This window comes from Typopeltis vanoorti, chromosome 1 (genome assembly GCF_054136105.1).
Source record: "Typopeltis vanoorti isolate ZY-2024b chromosome 1, IOZ_Tvanoo_1.0, whole genome shotgun sequence".
Lineage (NCBI taxonomy): Eukaryota > Metazoa > Arthropoda > Arachnida > Uropygi > Thelyphonidae > Typopeltis > Typopeltis vanoorti.
In genome coordinates, this window is record NC_143549.1 from 172,269,209 (window position 1) to 172,290,363 (window position 21,155).

The following is a 21,155-nucleotide window of genomic DNA, read 5'->3' on the forward strand; positions in this document are numbered from 1 at the left end:
ATGCAATCTATTCAAGTCCTCTTGAAAGACCATAACATCTGCTTGACTCTGCATTGCTCTCCCTAGTTTTGCATCATCTGCAAACAGTTGCATATGACTAGTTAAACCCATCCCAATATCATTAATATACAAATTAAACAACAATGGTCCCAAAACTGACCCCTGTGCACACCACTAGTGACCTTCCTCTTTTTTATACTGCAACCTCCATATACAACTTTCTGATACCTATTTGACAGCCAGTCACTGATCCTACTTAGAAGTCTGTTATCCAATTCCATCTGTTTCAATTTATTTAATAGTTTGTTTTGGCAGTCTATCAAAAACTTTTACAAAATCCAAGTACACCACTGTGCATCTCCCCTGTCCATAGTATTTGCCTGCTTGTTATGGTACATAAGTAAGTCAGTAAAACATGATCTCCCTTTAAAAAACCCATGCTGATAATGACAGACAATACTGCTGTTATCAACCCATTTCTATTTCTGACTTCTCACTAATCTCTCCCTCTAGTACCTTCACCACAACCCCAGACATACAGATTGGCCTGTAATTTGTACCCACATACTTATCTCTCCCTTTATGGAGTGAAGCAATTTTACCTTCTTTTTTACTCCCTTGGAAACTGTGCTGTTGTAAGACTCTTATTAAACAACATGCCAATGCTACTACCAATTCCCTGGAATATTCCCTTAAGACATGTGGTGATATGTCATCAAATCTTATCACCTTATTGACATCAAGGTTATTTATTTCCTCAAATACCTCCTGCTCAATCACAATTAAAGCATCTTCTCCTATGTGTCCTCTTCACTTACATTCCTCATGATTCCAACTTGATGAGGATGAAACACACTTATAAATTGGTCACTGAACACTTAAATCATGTCTTCTGCAGCAGTTACCATTCTACCATTTTCATCCATTAACATCATCTTACCATTATCATTCTTCCTTCTACCTGCCACATATCTAAAAAAAATTCTACAGTTTTCTTCGCCTGATTTGCTAATGTCTGCTCATACTGCACTTTTGTTTACCTTACTAACTGAGTCACTCTCCTGGCATGTTCTTTATACTTTTCATGCAACTGAATATTGCCATTATTTATCTTGTAATGTCTTCATGATTATGTGGATACCATGGTAAAACCATGTAATAATAGATTCTAAAGCAGGATATCCACATTTGAAATAAGATCGTTTTATGCACCTAGTGTCCTATGCACTGTAATTCTTTAGGAATATGAAGGTTTTTAACAAAGATTGATTATGCATAAAAGAAGAATTTTAAAATGTCATTTTCTATGTAGCTTTATATTAATATTATGAATACCAACTTGATGAGGTTTACTGTTTACATTTTTAAATTATGTTTTTCGTATGTTTCAGTTGGCAGCAATGCTGAAAGATGTGAAATACTTGTTCAAAATGAACTATGAGAACATTCCTGCTAGTGCTTCTGCAGTTTGTGAAAAATCCGAGACATTTTGTCAGTATACCTCTACACTGCAGCTTGTTGTAGGATGGTATAATAAATTGCGGGGAAAGTTGCTACCAGTAGAACATCCTCTTGTGGATGATCAGTTAGCCAATATTGATAATCAGCTTAAAGAGGGAGAAAACAATCTCAATTGGAATAGTCCAGGTCAGATTTTATTAACAATAGTTTTAGAATTTATATAACGTGCCTTTCTCATTAACTATAATTAGAACTGCGCTTTTAAAACCTCAGTATGTATACTTAAAATAAGCAGTTATCGCTTTTCAAATTTTCAAACTTTTATGCAGAAGCAGAGTGGAATGCAATAATTGTAATTAGTACTATATTTTAATATAATTTTTTAAATAATGGCTTTACACATGTAAGCGAAAACTAAATATAATTTATTACACTTATATATTTTGCTCAGTATATCACGAGCTTCATTCAGGGAGAAGGCAGAAGAACTGGTAATGACATTTAAATTCTGAATACAAGAATGAATGAATCATACAGCATGCATATAATATCATGTCTCAGTCACAGCTGTGCAGTAGGAGGAAACAATATTAGAGTTCAGAGATGTGGGAATAGATGTATAATGAATTAATTAAAAAAATATATAAACATTTAACAGAAATGACTTCCCAAAATTTAGAGATAGGCATATGGTCTGTCTGTCTGATTATGATTAGGTTGGTGACATAGGGCATTACATGATTCAAAAAATAATGATCAAATTTGAACCTACTGTAATGTAGCATCTTGGAAGAGTTCCAGTGAACAATATGTCTGGGGTAGCATGAGAAGCAAGGCCTGGACATTCAGATTCCAAAAATTTTATATAATCTTGATGTTCTTGGATTCATTTAATAGTAGCAGAACAGCCAATCTGTCCAAAGTAGCAAAGATTACAAGAACAAGGTGTTACCACTAACGATCCAAGATTTCTTTGTAAGAGGACACTCTACACACACACACACACTCACACACACTACATAATCCTCCATCTAAACATTATTGGTATCTGCTGCCCATTAATAGTATGATTATTATTATTATTATTATTATTATTAAGAGAGACTTCCAGAGGTCTTCCCTCGATGAGTCCCTGACTCATCGAGGGAAGCCACATACTACACACACCACCTATCATCCTTATTCTTGAATTCATTCACACTACTTGCACTCACAACATCCAATAGCAATCCATTCCAATCACGCACCACCCTATGAGAGAGAAATCTAGCCCCCACCTCTTAGTGGCATTCATTCTCAACTTCCAAGGATGCCCACTTGTCCTTTCCCCACTCTCCATAAATTGAAAAACTCCATCAATTGAAATCCTATATGACCCTTTCAGAAGTTTGTAAGTCTCAACCATATCACCCCCCCCCCCTCTCTCCTGTTTGCTAGTGTCTGCAGTCTGCAAATTCTCAAATTTTCTTCATAATCAGTATTCCATAATCCTGATATCAGTTTTAATACTCTCCTGTGCACTCTCTCCAATCTATCCAAATTACATTGGAAACTAGGAGAACAGAAATACGTACAATAGTCCAAGTGAGATCTTATGAAAGCCTTGCAAAGAGGCAAAATGACTTCCTTATTATTATTATCACCCAAGACTGTATTGAGTCGAAGACTCATCTAGGAGGTCCTTTTATCGTACACATAACTCATCATACTGTGCTTTAAACACACTCAAATTCTCTGCAGACACCACACTCTCAGGCAAGGCATTCCAATCATTCACAACTCTGCATGCAAAAAACCTGCTTTTCACTCCCCTCTCACACCCTTTTCATACAGTTTCCAGGGATGACCTTTGGTTCTCCCCTGATCTCCCACTGTTTTCTGTAGAACCTCTCCAACATTGATCCTATAACAACCTCTTACTTACTTGTAGGGCTCTATCATATCTCCCCTCTTCCTCCTATCCACCAGACTCTGTAAATTGCATCTTCTCAATCTTTCCTCATATTTGACATTCCAGAGGTCAGAAACTACTTAGTAAGTCACCTCTGGACTCTTTACAACATCTCTTCATCCTTTTGAAAACCAGGTGACCAAATCTCTCCATAGTAGTCCATGTGTGGCCTAATCAAAGCCTTATACAATGGAACAAGAATCTTCCTACTTCTACAAGTCAGTGTCCTCTACATCATTCCCAGAAATCTTTATGTTCCTTCTCTTACATGTGCACTTTTGTTTCAACATTGCAATTATCTTTTGAGTTGTATTTGCAATCTCTCCTACATGGCTCCAGAACTTCAACTTCCTATCTACTAACACTCCAAGATCCCTAGCCTCATTTGTTTCTTCAGGCATAATCCCAACAACATAAGAGGGATGTCCAGAAAGTAAGTTCCGTTTTTAAATATTTTCACAGAAGCACTGCGATCACAATGGTGCACATGTGTGCTGAGTTTGTCGATTCCTTAGCAAGGTGTTGGTGCCATTTTCAGACATTCTCACAGTGTGTACGCTTCTTGGTGTGTGTTTATAATGTCCAAGAAAATCGAATCACCTGCACATGTGAAATGATGTCAGTTATCCATTTCTTGAATGCAAGAAACGTTAAAGTAGCTGAAATTCATCAGCAAATTATTGAGGTTTATGGGGAACACGCAAAATGATTCAATGGTATGAAGATGGGTAAGACATTTTAATCAAGGAAGGACAGGTCCCGAATCCAAACAACAGTCTATGAAGTGGAGGCACACCTCATCACCAGTCAGGATGTAATTGAAGACAACTGTTTCCACTCAGAAAATCATGTGCACTGTGTTTTGGGACAGACAAGGAATTTTTCTGGTAGACTTCTTGGGTCCAGGCTCCAGAAATATGTTCTTTAATCTTTCCTTGGTTGCTGGCAGTTTCAAGATGACGACAAGGTCAAAGAAGCGGTCAATACGTGGATTGCATCAAAGAAGCAGTCAATACATTGTTTGCATCACAGGCGGCAACCTTCTACGATGAACGTATACAATTTTTGGTACCTCGTTATGATAAATGCCTGAACAATGGCGGAAATTATGTAGAAAAGTAGTGAAAGATGTCTACTTGAATTTCCAATGAAGTTTTTTTTTGTAAGTATATTTTTGTTTCTCTGACAGTGCATCGGAATTTACTTTCTGGACGTCTCTCGTAATACCACATTGGAAATCTAATCATGCTGAAGTGAATGACTTTACATTTACTGACATTGAACTGACATCCATTTTCCCATGCCCACAATTCCAGCCTATTCAAATCATTCTGCAAGTACTGCATATCAACAGCATTCCTGATTACCTTACGTATCTTTGCATCATCAGCAAATAGCTGTATGTCGCTTGTCATATCCTTCCCAATATCATTAATGTACAAATTGAATAACAGAGGACCAAGCACTGATTCTTGAGGTACACTACTTGTTACCTTAAACCTTGCAGACTCAGATCCCCCATATACCACTTTTTAATATCTGTCAGTCAGCCATCCTCTTATTGACACTAATATTGTATAATCCAAACCCATATTCTCCAATTTATGCAACAGTCTACCATACCATGCTGTATTCTGACATTCTTCACATGGATCATCTTTAAGACTGGTACGGCTATGTTTAAACTCGGCAGCCCATTTCTTAATTGTCGAAAATGAAGGAGAACATTTCAGCTACTTAGGCACGATTTTTAGTGAAGATGGTAAATTAAATATGGAAATAGACAACAGAATCAAGAAAGCTGGTATGGTATGGTATGGTAGGCAGTCAATTGAATAAATTCATATGGAATAAGAGAGAAATTAGTTGGAACACTAAATTTGCTATATACAAGACAGTGTTCAAACCAGTTTTAACTTATGGATCTGAGAGCTGGGTCAGAAGTAAAACACTTGACCAAAGACTAGAGACCGCAGATATGAGAGTCCTGAGAAAGATTAGAGGCATGAACAGATGGCATCAATGGCAGTATCATATTAAAAACGAGGATATTAAGAAGAAACTTGACATTGTCAGCATCCAGGAATGCGTTAGCAGAGCTAATCTCAGGTGGTATAGTCACTTAAACAGAATGGGTGAGGAAAGATTAGCAAAAGCGCCTCCGTAGCGCAATTGGAAGAACGACGGTACATTGCGCCCTTCGATTGGAATAGGCCTAAGTTCGATTCTCGTCGCGACGGGAGGAATCTTTATCTGGTCGATTTCAATCGATGGTGAGTTAGCCGATCTCATACGGAGGTAGCAGGGTTTTTTCTCCCGGAAACTCGGGTTTTTCATCCCGCGTACATACAAATCGGCCCTTCAGAACACACGCAATTTACAGACAAAAATTACTAGTTGTGGTAGTGTTGGAGGTGGGCGGTAGATGGCGTTGATTCGTAGAGAGGTAAGATGTAGAGACAGTTGAAGATGTCCTCCCGCGATGAGTCTTCGGACTCCTTGGAGGTATCAGGAATAATAATAAAAAAAAACAAGTGTTCTCTGCCAGGTTGGCAGGAAAACGACCCAGAGGAAGACCAAGATATAGGTGGATTGATACAGTACAAAGTGCCTTAGACGATAGAAATGTAAGATCTGATAATATTGGAGTCTTGACAAGTAACAGACTGATTTGGATGAAAATTGTAGATCGGAAGTTAGTAATGATGTAAATTTTTCATGTAGTGCTATCATATCCTGTATACCCCTTGAGGGTACATGGCAGGAATTTGATGATGATGATTCCCAAGTGAGTACCATATGATCACTTTCGCCAATCAGAGGCAGAATAGTTACATCTTTAACTGAAATGTCCTATGACATTATAACCAAATCCAACACTCATTGACCTCGAATTTCTTCTCTCACGTTCTGATTGAGGAAGTTGTGCCACAGCAACTCAATAAATGATTTTTCATTCTTCTCATGAGATTCTACTGCTACCTAATCAGTATTTGGATAATTAAAGTTCTCCATTATGATTACTCTTTTTGCACTCATCTTCTATTTGGCGATGCATTTCTTCATCACTAGCAACTGATTCATCAGGTCTGTAAGAACACCCCACTATGTAATTGATCTTGTTAGATTCCACCTCATACTAGATGGCTTCAAACTCACTGCCACATGAAATACTGTTAGTAGTAGTACTACAATCATAGGTCTCAATTTTAACCTGATTCAAGTCATACAATATCTTTGGCAGTATGCCCCCCTCCTCTCTATCCTGCCTACAAATAGTGTACCCTTTACACTCGATACCAGTTAGTATGTCTGATTATGATAGCCAGGTCTCACTAATGATTATGATCTGAGGTCCCACATGTTGACTAAGGCAGCGTTTCCGAAACTTTTCCCACGATGGAACACTTCACAAATCCTGAAATTTTCACGGAACACCTTGGTTATTTTGTAATGTATTAATTAATAATTGTTAATTTAGCTGATTTTTTGTTATCAATTAATAATTGATTATTAATTATTAATCAATAATTAATTAAACATTAATTAAACATAAACATCATTAAATTAATTTGTGCTGATTTTCATTGACATATCCCATTCGGGTCACCAAAAATTTATAATATTCTTATAAATTTAGACTGGTGGTGGATGACTCACTATCTGTTGCATTACAAACACTTTCAAATTAGAGATTTCTTAATATTAAAATTAAACAAAGTCCCTTGTCTCTTATTCGTATTAAAATTTAAATCTGCAGGCCTATTACTTTAAAAAAATCATGGGACTATGGTTTCAAAACTTTCACCCTACAATACAAACTTGTGAAGAAAGTATTCAGTATTACTAGATTTGAGAACCAGATACAGACTATCTCGATCTTCGATTTTATTGGAAAAATCTTCTTTATACTTCCTTGCTGATTGGTCACTAACATTTGCAATACAGATGTTACTTCTTTCAGTTTTGAGAACAGAGGATAAGTCACCCATTGTTGTAATCGGCTTGCAGGCAATTTTTATGATTGGTCATAAACTGCGGTATTCTCTTTCCCGATTGTTGATAGATTTCGATGTGTGAAAATTAACGATAATCCATGAATATTTCCATGTTTAAAATATGCCGCTCGGTCACTGACATTTGCTACACAGATTTTATTTCCTTCAGTTTTAAGAACAGAGGATATGCTGCCCATTGTTATAATCCACTTGCAGGCAATTTTTATGACCAGTCATAAACAGTGGTATTCCCTTCCCAAAATGTTGAAAGGTTTTCATGTGTGAAAATTAACGATACACAGATGTTATTAGGCGTTTGAGTCTGAGCTTTTCGACATATTCACAAATATTATTCTCCTCAGAATATTTCCAATATAAAATATTTATTCATGAAAAATGCTTAGAAAACTAAAATTCCAGGAGAACTTGTCGCGGAACACTTATTCACCTTCTGCAGAACACAGTTTGGGAAACCCTTGACTAAGGCAACAAACTCTATCGCTTTGTTTCTGATACTCCTAGTATTCGTGTTCAGACATAATAATCTACCTGCATGTTCTTTTGTATACTCTTGTTTGCAGTCTACATGACACTATTGGACAACTTGCAGATCTCTATTCTTCTCTAGTGCCTTGTAGACATCTTTGCACACGTTTGATAGGTCCAAACTGGATGAACACAAAGTCAAAATCATTCTATCCTCGTCAACATTTACATGAAAAACCTATTCCCATCATTGTTGTTGTTGTTGTCGAGTCCATTGAAGAGCTTCTAGATATGACTGTGGAACTGTAGAACTGCTTTGGCAATCTATTGGACTTTGATGGAGTAGAGTTTTTTTCTTAGGGTTATTGTCCATTTTCTTTGGTAGAGTAGCCGCAATTGCTGGAAAAGAATAGATATGGGCAGGTGCTAGTTCAACTCCTGGACAGTTCTTGCATGCTTCATAGCTCTTACTACCGTCTAGCTGAATTTTTATGCCTTTAAAATGTTCCATCCTTAGTCTGGTGATGATTTGTGGTTATTTCTCTATTTTCATTAATTTCACCGATTTCATTCTTCTTCTTGAGTGTTAGTTTTACCAGTCTTATTTTGGTGACAGAGTTAGTGATAATGGGTATAATTTTTGAGGTAATTGTTTTGCTTCTTTGGTAGACTGTCTGCTCTTTCATTGCCTTCAATTGCAGTATACAGTTCTTATTTTTCAAATTTAACAATGTTGGTTGTTCATGAATTTCCTGTGTGAGTTTTGTTTTTCCATTTTTTAATGCTTCAAGTGCAGATTTAGAGTCGCTGTAGATGGTTATTCCTTCTGTAATGTTTATTACTGGATTAGAGAGATAGAACTTGAGTCCTGTTTGTATGGCTGTTAATTCACAAGTGAAGTGTGAATCTATTTTGCCATCTGTGGTTTTGATTTGCATTTCCTCACCTCCAGGTAAAGTTAGAAAAACCCCTGAACTTCCTTGGTTGAGTGCTTCATCAGATGAGCCATCAATATAGGCAATGACATGGTTTAGATTATTTAAGTGATGTATAGTGTCAAGTCCTTTTCTTTTTTTTTCTTCCTGTGAATAATTTTTTGAACAAGGTTCTAGGAGATTTGTTTATCATTATGTTTATTGGTAGAATAGTGGAAAGGAATGGCTTTTTGCTTATTTCAATGGACAGGTGTTCTAAGTCGATCTGTTTTCTAATTTCATGATCGTATTATAAAGTGGATGATCTCTTTCGTCTAGATTTTCTTGACCAGGCATTGAAAGTCCTGAGTGAGATGTGATCCTGTTGTTGGCTCCTGATTCTGTTAGTGAATTTAACCTTGGAGAGTTTTCTTCTGTCTTCTAATATGTAAAGTCCACATTCTTTTTGAGCTTTTAAATTATTTGTGGATGAGACTGCACCTATAATAATTTTTACTGCTCTTGATTGTACTCTGTCAAGTTTTACTTTTGAGCTGGTAGAAGTTGCAGCCCAGATTGTGAGGCATATTCCATAGTGGGTCGTATGAGTGCAGTATATGTGTTTTGAGTGTCTTCGGTTTTGCACTCCACTTTGCTCTACAAAGCCTTTTGATGATAAATTGTGTCTATTTTTTCTATTTGGGTTTATCTGTAATTTAAGTTCCTTTGCCCATCTTTCTAAGCCTTTTATTGAATTATTTAGGACTTTTTCAGAATAGGATTACTGCTTGTGTGCCAGATTGCTATATCGTTTGCATAGCATGCTATTTTTGTGTCATTTGTTATGTGAGGATGGATTTGTTAAAGATACCAAGCTATTTTAAACCTGATTTTAATCCATTTCCCAAGTAAGCAAAAGACAAGTAAGTCAAGTTTGCATCTGCAAGTAGGGCAATTCTTAGGCAACTCGTGGTAAAGGTGGAATAAGCTCTGATCACCATTCTTAATATTTACCCTTAATGCAAAGCACATCTCCTTGAGGAGATGTATAATGTTATGTATTATACATCTCCTCAAGGGGCCACTACCCAGACCGGTTTTGACCTTTATTGAGGTCTCATCAGTGGGAGCCAGGCTTAGAAATACCAAGGTTAAGTAATACAAAGCTTATAAGTATTTTACCAAAACAAGTTACCATAAGGTGCTTTGACCTTATTAAATAAAAATCTCAGGATGAGAGATAGATGTAGAAAGTTTTTTACCTTGGGTATAATATATGTTAAAGATACCAAGCTATTTTAAACCTGGTTTTAATCCATTTCCCAAGTAAGCAAACAGACAAGTAAGTGAAGTTTGCGTCTGCGAGTAGTGCAAGTCTGGGTGGCTTGGTATCTTTAACATATATTATACCCAAGGTAAAAAACTTTCTACATCTTTATTATTATTATTAGAAGAAACACACGTATAAACCACAGTGAAAATTATTTAATTGTAAATATTTCATCCTAAGTATCTTAGGACATCATCAGTAGGGTATTTAAACAAAAATTAGGAATAACATACAGTTAGGGCGCATGATTACAATAGAATCTCATGAAAACGTGCATAACATGCTAAAGTAGTACAAAAAAAAAAAAACGTTAATTATTTAACACAGTTTTGTATGATAATTTCCCATACTTTAGGATGAAATATTTACAATTAAATAATGTGTTTCTTCTAATTATGAAGGCACCACAGGTTTCGTTATTTAAAAAAGTTTCTACATCTATCTCTCATCCTGAGATTTTTATTTAATAAGGTCAAAGCACCTTATGGTAACTTGTTTTGGTAAAATACTTATAGGCTCTGTATTACTTAATCTTAGTATTTCTAAGCCTGGCTCACGCTGATGAGACCTCAATAAAGGTCGAAACCGGTCTGGGCAGTGGCTCCTTGCCTTTAGTGCATAGCATCATACATCTCCTCAAGGAGATGTGCTTTGCATTAAGGGTAAATATTAAGAATAATGATCAGAGCTTATTCCACCTTTACCACGAGTTGCCTAAGACTTGCACTATTTTGCCGGTCACTCAGACTTGCACTACTTAAGACAGAACCTTGTGGGACTCTAGTCCAAGTTCAATGCATGTTAGAATAAATTCCATTAACTTTTACTTTCATTTTTTTTCCTTTAATGAAGTCAGAAATCCAAATTAATGCATTCTTGCTTATTCCAGTATCGTATGCAATTTTTATTAACTTTTGTCTCCAAACACAATCGAAGGCAGCTGCGAAATCCAAGAATATTGCTGTTGTTTTCTTTGGTGGTTTTTCTTGAAAGCTATCTATGATTGATTGGCAAAGATAAAATAATTGATCTTCTGTACTGTGTTGAGACCTGTATGCAGTTTGATAGAAGTTGATCTTGGTATTTCTAAGAGCCGGTTCATAAGTGTGGTATGTATTATTCTTTCATTTAGTTTGCAGAGAGTGCTAGTCAAAGCTATTGGTCTGTAGCTTTTACAGTCACTGGTTTTTGTTAGGTTTTAGTAAGGGTATAATGACTGATGTTTTCCAGATTTTTGGTAGTTAGTTCCAAGAAGTGTAAAATATCTTCAGAAGGCAGTTTTTGGCTATTTTTCCCATGTTTTTAATCATGTGTCCAAAGATAAGATCAATTTTGGGTGATTTGTCAGGGTCAATTTGACTAATTGCTGTTTCTAGTTCTGTCATTGTGAGGTCCTGAGTGAAGATGTCTTCAGAAGGATAGATTCTGGATTGTATTAACAGATGTTTTGCAATTTTTCTGCACTTTTTGTCTTCTTTGTCGTATTGCAGTTTGCTTACTTCAGAGTAATATTTGGCTAGTAATGCTGTCTGTTTGTTTGTTGCAGCTGTATTAGTTTCTGAGGAGACTGTGTTCAAAGAGTGATCAGTATCCGGAAGTGTTGTGTTATTTAATAATCTGATGCTATTCCAATATTGTGAGTCTTTTCTTGGATCTAGTCTATTGCAGAATTCTTCCCACTTTTTTGGTTGCAGTTAGAAATTTCATCTTCTATGTTTTGAGTTAATTCTATTAACTTCCTTTTGTTACTATAATAATAATAATAACTTCCTTCTGTTGTTTTCTTTTTTTCCCATCATTAACACAGTTATATAACATTATCGCTCTTACACTCACATTCTCACCATTCCTCCCTTTATAATTTAGTTTCCATGACTCTCTGTGTTAGATCACATACCAGTTATTAGTTTTTTAGACTCCTGATACCAAACGCAATCAAGTGTAAGCCGTCCCTCTTATACAAATCCAGTCTTCCCTCAAACTCACTCTACACATCCAAAAACTGCATGCATTCCTTCTACATAGCCTATGCATCAAATCGCTAGCCATTATAGCCCTTCTATATAAATTAATGTTTATTATATTGAGGTAAAATACTGACGATTTTCACTTTCTTACTTTTCACTCTCTCCTCTTACAACAACCCTTTCATGTCCTCTCTCATGCTGAACTTATCACTAGTTAAGTCGTTAGTACCTACTACAATTATGATTTTGTTTACTTTTCTTTTCCGTTTTTGAATTGCTTCCTTTATATAATTAATTTTCGCTCCAGGAAAACTTGAAGTTATAACTTGCTCATCAATAGCATGTTTTATTATAGAGTCACCATTCGCCAATTACATCAATTATTGCATGTTAATTGCATATATTCTCTGGCTGATTTGCCTGTATGCAAAATGAGAATCCCAAGTTTCTGGAGAAAAATACCTACTAATTCTTCCTCTCTTCATGAACAAAGAATGGAACTCAGCTTGGATCTTTTTCAGTTGAAGGGTGCAATGCCTATTGTTCTACTAACTGTACTATATAAGCACTAAAACTACAGGTATCTCTTGAGTAACGTGATTAATTAATCCCTCAATTTTACCGCATATATCAAAATTGCATTAATCAAATATAATAATCAATAATACAAATCGATTGGGGTGCTTAAGGATTAAAACTCTACAACTGAGAGGAGACCTCCACATAGCCTTTAAAGGAATGCAGTGAACCGACCAGGGCTTTTGACCTAATGTCCAATCCTCACCTTCTCGTGGTGCACCCTGTTGGGTATCTACCTGGATACTGAACGAATGAGAATGGGTTGGCAATTTGCGATTTAGCCGACCAAATTGAATTCTTATTGGCTTAAACCAAAATAAAAAATGATGGTACAACATGACAAAATTTCATGCCGTCTGGGGCGTCGCCCGGTTAAACAAGGTCCCCGTTGTTTCTGCCAGGGCAAACAGCAAAAAGTCAGCTACTGGAACAAATCTGAAAACACACCCCAACTCAACATCACCAGAGTTAAAGATCGGTACTATCAACATAAGAAGCCTGAATGGCAAAGAAATGGAGCTAGCTGAGGAATTAGATAAGTGCCAGATTGACATAACAGCAGTGACTGAAACAAATAAGAAAAAAACTGGTGAGATCTTTCTGAGCAATAAATACAAAATGTTATATTCAGGCAATGACAATCAAGGAAAAAAAGGAGTAGCCATAGTATTCAACACTAAATACGAGGCTAATCTTCTTGAATGGCAGGCAGTCTCAAGTAGAGTGATGTGGGCAAATATGAGAATGGGGAACTGGACATTTGAGACTTATTTGTACCTATGGTCCCACAGAAGGTTCTACTAAGGTAGAAGTGGAGGAATTTTTTGAGGCTTTAGAGAAAGCAACTAACACGATGAAAAAGGAAAAAGAAAAAGGCCTGGGGATCTATTTATATCCCTAAGGCCTTGTTGGGGATCTAATTAGCAGAGTAAGAAATGATTGTCAGACATACAAAAACATTTTGGGAAAATTTGGAGAAAAGAGCAAAGCTAATAATAATGGCAAATACCTGTTGGGCTTCTGCTCAGGACATGGACTGGTTATTACTAACACCATGTTCCATCATAAAAATGTGCACAAATTCACATGGAGAGAAGAGGTATGGAATAAGAAAAGTTCTCATTGACTATGTTATTGTTGGTAGTGATGTTTTCTCCCTGGTGCAGGAGAGTGTACAGAGGATTTGAAATTGGAAGTGATTACTATTTAGTCTTGAACAGGATAAAATTGAATTTCATATTGAAAAGAATAACATGTAAGAAAGTTTTAAAGCAAATAAAAGTTGAGCAGCTCTCAGATGTTAACTATAGACTAAAATCACTTAATCCTCTTCACTCCACCTGGGAGCATAGGTCTTCCACAACCATTTTCCACCAGACTCTGTTTTTTGCTTCTGCTTTTATTTGGTTCCAGTTTTTATTAATATTTGTTATTTCTTTCAGTATTGTTCTTTTCCATGTTTCTCTTGGCCTTCCTCGTATTCTTTTACCCTGTGGGTTCCAATCTAGAGCCTGTTTTACTATTATTTTATCTTCTTTCCTCAACACATGCCCCAAACATCTCCATTTCCTTTCACATATCTGTTGCAACATGGGTTTCTGGTTTGTTCTCTGCCATAGTTCTTCATTTGATATTTGTTTTGGCCAAATGATATTCCCAGTATCATTCTTAAACACTTGTTTAGGAAGACCTGGGCAATGTTAACTATCTTTTTGTTTAACATCCAACTTTCTGATCCATATATTAGTATTGCCTTTAAATTTGAGTTAAATATTCTCATTTTAGTTTTTATAGACAAATTCTTGTTTTTCCAAATATTTCTAAGTTGGTTGAAAGTTGAATAAGCCAGCTGTTTCCTTCTATTTATATCTTCAGTAGTTCCTCCTTTTATTGATACTATTGAACCAAGATATATGAATTGTTCTACTTCTTTAAGCAGTATTTCTTCTATTGTTATTTGTTTATTTTGTTTTGCATTTATTTTCACCAACATTGTTTTATTTTTATTTATCCTAAGACCAACTTTTTTGGCTATTTCTACAAGTGTTGTTTTTTGTTCTATATGTATGGTGCTTCTGTGAAAGTAAGCAGATATCATCTGCAAAATCTAGATTGTGGAGTTGGTTTTGAAGTAACCATTTTAGTCCTGTATTTCCATGAGATACTTTTCTCATCACCCAGTCTACAACAATTAAAAACATAGTAGGGGAGAGTATACAACCTTGCCTTACTGCTGTCTTTGTTTTAAATAAAAGTTCTTAATCTTAGTTTTAATACATTAGACCAAATATGAACAGTTTAATATAGTATCCTGTGTATTTATTTATGCACAGACCATGTTTTTTTTTTTTTTTTGGATTACCTAATCCTTAGTCCAACCATAGTATTAATATAGGCGGGATTCATGTTTTAAAATTTTTTTTTACATAATTCATTTAAGTAAATATACAAATTTCTCTAGTCACATTAAATCATATGTAATTTGAACAAGTATCACAAGTTCAACATAAATGAAATAAATACTTTCATTTATTTTTAGAATATTATGCAATGTTATGTTCTTAACTATGACAAAATTCAACACTTTATTTTGAAGTATATTGAAAAAGTAAAAAAAAAAGATCGAACAGTTTTGGAAATTTGAGATTTGGAATCATTTAAAATTTCTGATTATAAATTACTTTAACACACTGTCTGTTCATTAATTGGCTTGAATATTAAAAAAAAAAAGTTAGTCTTAAGTGATAAATTTTTTATAAACTTTCAACTTTTCATCTTGCTAGCTCAAACAATTCTTTCAAAATCAACAAGGATACAGTTATTATTAATTGCACATGTATTACATGTAATTTGTATTGCATATATTTGAAGATGTTTTGGATAAATTTTTAGAGGACTTAGAAAATTAAATTATTGGCCATTTTCTGTGTGTTCAGCATGGGGGGGGGGTGCCTTCTGGCCACTGTAAAATGTTACTGGATTTATTTACTTTGCGGTATGTATTAACTGTAAAATAAATATATACGTAGTAAATATAGCCCACGACTCACCTGCTGGTTTTATTTGAATTTTTTTAGTGTAGTATGGCATATTGAGCATTTTTCTAAATCTGGGATGTAGGCAAGTACACAGCATTATCAAAGTTAAAATGAAGAGAAAAAAAATAAAACAGAATAAAAGTCCTCTCCTGTCCCACATGCATTCCTAAATTGTCTTAGATTAGGTGAATGAATGATTGAATTAAGTGAATGAATGAATTTTTATCTATATTTTTTTAACCAATTATCATGAATTAGTAGATTACCAGTATATATATTTATCTTTATCTGTAAAAATGCATTTTTTTTTCTCTTTGTGTGTATTCAAGTTTTATGTTTTTAAGGAAATTTTGCCTTAAAAATAATATTTTCTGGATGTGCATGAACTTTTTTTTTCTTGTACATTACCTAAAATATTGTATTTATATTACATGTATAGCCCTTATTTCTTTAAAATTATTGTGACTGATAATTGATAAGTATTGCAAAACAATTCTGTTTGTATGTAATTGTTGTAGGAGACAAGTTTTTACCAGTCTTAAATACATTTGTTTAATTTAGAATTCATTATGTTCAGAGTATGAGGATTTGTATTAGACAGTTTATCTAAAACATGGTGTATTTCAGGATTTTTGTGTGTATGTGAACCATACACACAAAAATCATTTCATGTGATTGTCTGTGAAAGTACTAGTGGTGGTAGATGGCATTGGTGTTAGATGATGAAGTTTAGTGGAGTAATGAGACGAAGAGTTTTAGAGTAGATGCTGTCCCTCGATGAGTCTTTGGACTCCCTGGAGGTGTGATGTAATAATAATAATAATAATAGTAATGATAATAATAATAATAAATGGTTCTGAGAGGGTATTTCCATGTATTACTTTAAATTCAAAGTCTTCATACATTTTTTAAATTATTCTTATTATTTTTTCTGGGAGTCCATAATTTCTAAGTAATTTCCATAGGGAAGATCTGTTTATACTGTCGAAAGCTTGCTCAAAATCAATAAAATTTAAATATAAGCTTGCTGCCATTCCAATGATTGTTCTATGATAATTCCTAAAGTAACAATGTGGTCAGTGATCTATTGGCTCTAAATATGATCTAATGGCTCTAAATCCTGCCTGTTCTGGTCTTAGTTGCTTTTTTATTTCTCTTTTGATTCTTTCTAGTATTTTACTTGAATTTTTATTAATCCTTGCTAGTATTTTACTTATAATACTCAGCAATGTTATACCTCTCCAATCAGATAGGTTCCCTTTTTTGGGTAATTTAAAGTAATCCAGTATTCCATTCCTTAGACCACTCTTCTTTCTGCCATATCTCATTTAGTAAGGGGTATAATATCTCTGCTATAAGTTTTGGATTTGCTTTTAATATATATCACCTGGTATGTTGTCTTCTCCTGGTGCTTTGCCTGTTTTGATCTGAGTTATTGCTTTTGTAATTTCTATTTTTGTTATTTCATTCAAATTTATATCTAATGATGCATTTTGTTCATTTAATTCTAGGCTCTGGTCACCATCAGTCATTTCTTGAAATTTCTCTGAGAAGAATTCCACCCATCTATTTATCTGTTCTTTTTCATTTAATAATACTTTTTCTTCTTTATTGTATATAGGAACTATCCATTTGTTTCTTTTTCCATTTAATTTCCTTGTAATATCATACAACTTTCTAGTATCATTTATATACTGTATGCAGCATCCTTTGCCTCTTGTGCTAGATTTTCTATATATTTTCTTTTATAATTTCTTGCACTTCTTTTTATTTCTTTGTTAATTGCTCTATATCTTTCTGCTTGTTCTTGTTCAGCATTTTTGCCAATTTGTAACAGTTTCTCTTTTATTTTATCTCTCTCCTCTATTTTTAATGTGTTTTCGATATCCATTCCTTGTCTGTATTAGTTCAAAATCCCAATATCTTTTCTGATATGTTCATTAGTATGTCTTTAATCTTAGTCCATTTTCCTTCTATGTTATCTCCTTCTCTTTTTTCGAGTTTATCCCATTTATCCTGTAGAGTTGTTATAAATTTATTTCTGATCTCTTTGTTTTTGAGTTTTTCAATTCTAAACCTCTTCTTATTGTGCACTGTTTGTTTATTTTTAAATATTTTATGCCTCGGCTCCTCTTTTAACTATGACATCTAGGAGTGATTTCCTCCAATTCCTTGATATAAGAACATGGTCTCTTTGGTTCTTTGTCTTTCTATCTGGTGCTATCCATGTCCACTTGTATATTTTTTTACGTTCGAAGAGACTCCCTCCTATTACAAGCTGATTGAACATACAAAAGTCTATCAGTAACTCTCCATTTTCATTTATTTCTCCTTCTGTATACTTTCCCATAACAGTTTCTTTATTGCAATAAATTTAGTTTAAACCTTTATCCAAGTGTGAGCAAACAAATTTGCACCTGAAAATATCTTCAGGACTGAGGCAAGGTAGTACAACACCGGGCAACCTGTAGCAAAGGTGGACCAAGCTAACATCACTCCTATCTCGGTATCTCCCATAATGCAAAACACATCTCCTTGTGGATATATATAATGTTATGCATTAAGGGAAGGGGCCACTACCCAGACCAATTTTGACCTTTATTGAGGTCTTGTCAATGGGAGCCAGGCCCAAAAGTGAAGATACCAAGGCAGAAGCAATGAAGAGGTCATCTTTACCTATAGGAGTTGCCAAAAGGTGTCTGCAAGGAGATGTGCTTTGCATTATAGGAGATACTGAGACAAGGAGTGATGAGAGCTTGGTCCTCTTTGCTCGGAGTTGCCTGGTGTTATACCACCTTAACTCAGTCCTGAAGATATTTTCAGGCCCAAACTTTGTTTGCTTACACTTGGATAAAGGATTTCCAACCTTAGCATTAAAGTCTCCAATTATAAGTTGCATATCTTTTTATTTGTTGTTTCTATACTTCTCTGTAGCATGTTATAAAAATTATCCTTTTCTTCCTGGATTGCATCATTTGATGGTGCATATATAGCAGTTATTGTGATGTTCTGCTTGCCGGCTTTAAATCTAGCATTTAGTATTCTTTTGGATATTGGGTTCCACTCCATTAGTGCACCATGAGCTTTCTTTGTCATCATTAGTGCAACTCCCTTTGTGTGATCATTCGTATTTTGGTTTCCAGAGTAGATTAAGTAGTGACCAGAGTTTAATTTGATTTTTCCAGTTCCTATCCATCTCGTTTCGCTTAATCCCATTATTTCTAGTCTAGTATTTTTCTAGAACTCTCGAAACTTGGTATGTCTTCCCAGTTTCGAACATGGTTCTAACATTCCAACATCCCAGTCTAAGCTTGTCTTTTGATAGGGTGTCTGTCACTTTCTTCCGCACCTCTGCTTCCCCAGAAGGGCTTTCACAGAGGTGTCTCGTGTTCATGGTGGTTTGTGTTCTATTTTCTTCATCCGGTATCACATTTTGGAAGGTTTCAGTTTGCATAGCAAAGATTTTTTTCTGAGACTGGGTTGCTGCTAGCCGTGAGCTTGACCCTCCCCATTTATTCGGGCTTTGGACCAGCATGTCAAGTTTTCACTAAGCATGGCTGGGTTGTAGACTAAAACACACAAAGATTATTGAAGAAAAAATGAAAGAGTTTGAGAACAGGAACCAAATCTTGGAGATTCAGTGGCAAGCCTTGAAGAATGCCCCGATTGATTCAGCCAGAGAGGCATGTGGTGAGGTTGTATGCAAGGATAGAAAAATTAGAACTCCATGGTGGACACAAGAAGTTAAAGAGGCAGTGAAGGAAAAGAAGAAAGCATATCAAAAGTTCCTGGCAAATAAGTCAGCTTGTGCTCTTAGAGAATACAGAGACAAATATAAGAAAGCTAAACACTGTGTAAAACTAGCTAAACAAAAGTCATGGAATGACTTTGACATGAACATAGAAAATAAATATCAGGAAGGTGGCAAAATATTATTATTATTATTATTATTACGTGACACCTCCAGGGAGTCCAAAGAATCATCGAGGGAGGGCACCTATTCTAATACTCTGTCTCCACCACTCATTCCACCAACTACAACTAATTGCAACTACACCAACCCCTTCTACCGCCCACCACCACCACTAGCACTTCCACAGTCGATCACAAACATCCATGCCTACAGTGGGATTCGAACCCGCAACCTTTTGGCATGAGAGTGGATATGCTAACTGCTTGGCCAGCCAGGCTGGTGATATTCTGGAGGTTATTGAAGAAGTTTAGAGATGGAGGAAAGAGTGCTGTGAAAGGAGTTAGAGATGATAAAGGTGACATGAAAGTTAGTAATGGAAGAAAGGTTAGAAAGGAAGTTAGTAATGATATAAATTTTTCACGTAGTACTATGATATCTTGTATACCCCCTAGGGTACATAGCAGGAATTTGATGATGATGATACAAATCAATTACTGCATTAATAATTCCATTTATATGGTACTCCTTTAGGAAAGATAAAAAATTAATGCAAAGTAAATGTTTAATAGATGCTTGTTATTAGATTAGTTACTGCAATTTTTTATCAAAATAAGTTATCAAGAATCGTTTGAACAGTTTCATTTTTTTCTTATCAGCATAAATTCTATGATAACAAGCAAAATGACTCTCTAGACCTCGGCAAACAAGCATTCTTCGAATAACATCTGGATCCACATCCACTACTTTCTTCTTAAGCAATTCTAAAATGCAAAATATTCCATCCAGTTCTTTGATTGTTATCTCCTTTGGAACCTCATCTTCACATTCCATTTCTTTGTTGTCTTCATATGTGCATTGTTGTTCAATTTCAAGAAGATCACTGTCACTGAAATCTTTTGAATTTGAATACAATAATTCTTTAACATCTTCTGTACCAACACCATCAGAACCAGTGACTTCACCAAATGCAACGATTTCTTCAACCACGTCATTCACAGGATTTTGAAAACTACCTAGGTCATTAGTGCATTCGGGCAAAAAGTTTTTCACAAGAGCTCTCATGCAGCTAGAAATCACTTGCTCCCACAAGTCATGAATGTTTTCAATTTCATGTTTAATGTTAAACTTTTTCCACAATTCTTGGAGCATAATCACATTTTCTCCTCTTGTTGTTTCTACTGCCTTTGAGAATGTCTTTTAGATTAGTTACTGCAATTTTTTATCAAAATAAGTTATCAAGATTTGTTTGAACAGTTTTATTTTTTTCTTATCAGCATGAATTCTATGATAACAAGCAAAATGACTCTCTAGACCTCGGGAAACAAGCATTCTTCGATTAACATCTGGATCCATATCCATTGCTTGCTTCTTAAGTAATTCTAAAATGCAACATATTCCATCCAGTATTTTGATTGTTATCTCCTTTGGAACCTCATCTTCACATTCCATTTCTTTGTTTTCTTCATATGTGCATTGTTGTTCAATTTCAAGAAGATCACTGTCACTGAAATCTTTTGA

At 35.1% G+C, this 21,155-nt stretch overlaps 1 protein-coding gene across 1 annotated transcript in view; it reads left to right on the plus strand.

The window, feature by feature from the left end:
* Positions 1-21,155, plus strand: part of Dhc93AB (Dynein heavy chain at 93AB) — a 1,274,973-nt gene that overhangs the window by 259,053 nt on the left and 994,765 nt on the right. Inside the window, exon 13 of the mRNA XM_090403805.1 lies at positions 1,392-1,647. Within this exon, the coding sequence (XP_090259931.1) occupies positions 1,392-1,647 (256 nt within the window). The remainder of the gene's footprint in view (positions 1-1,391; positions 1,648-21,155) is intronic.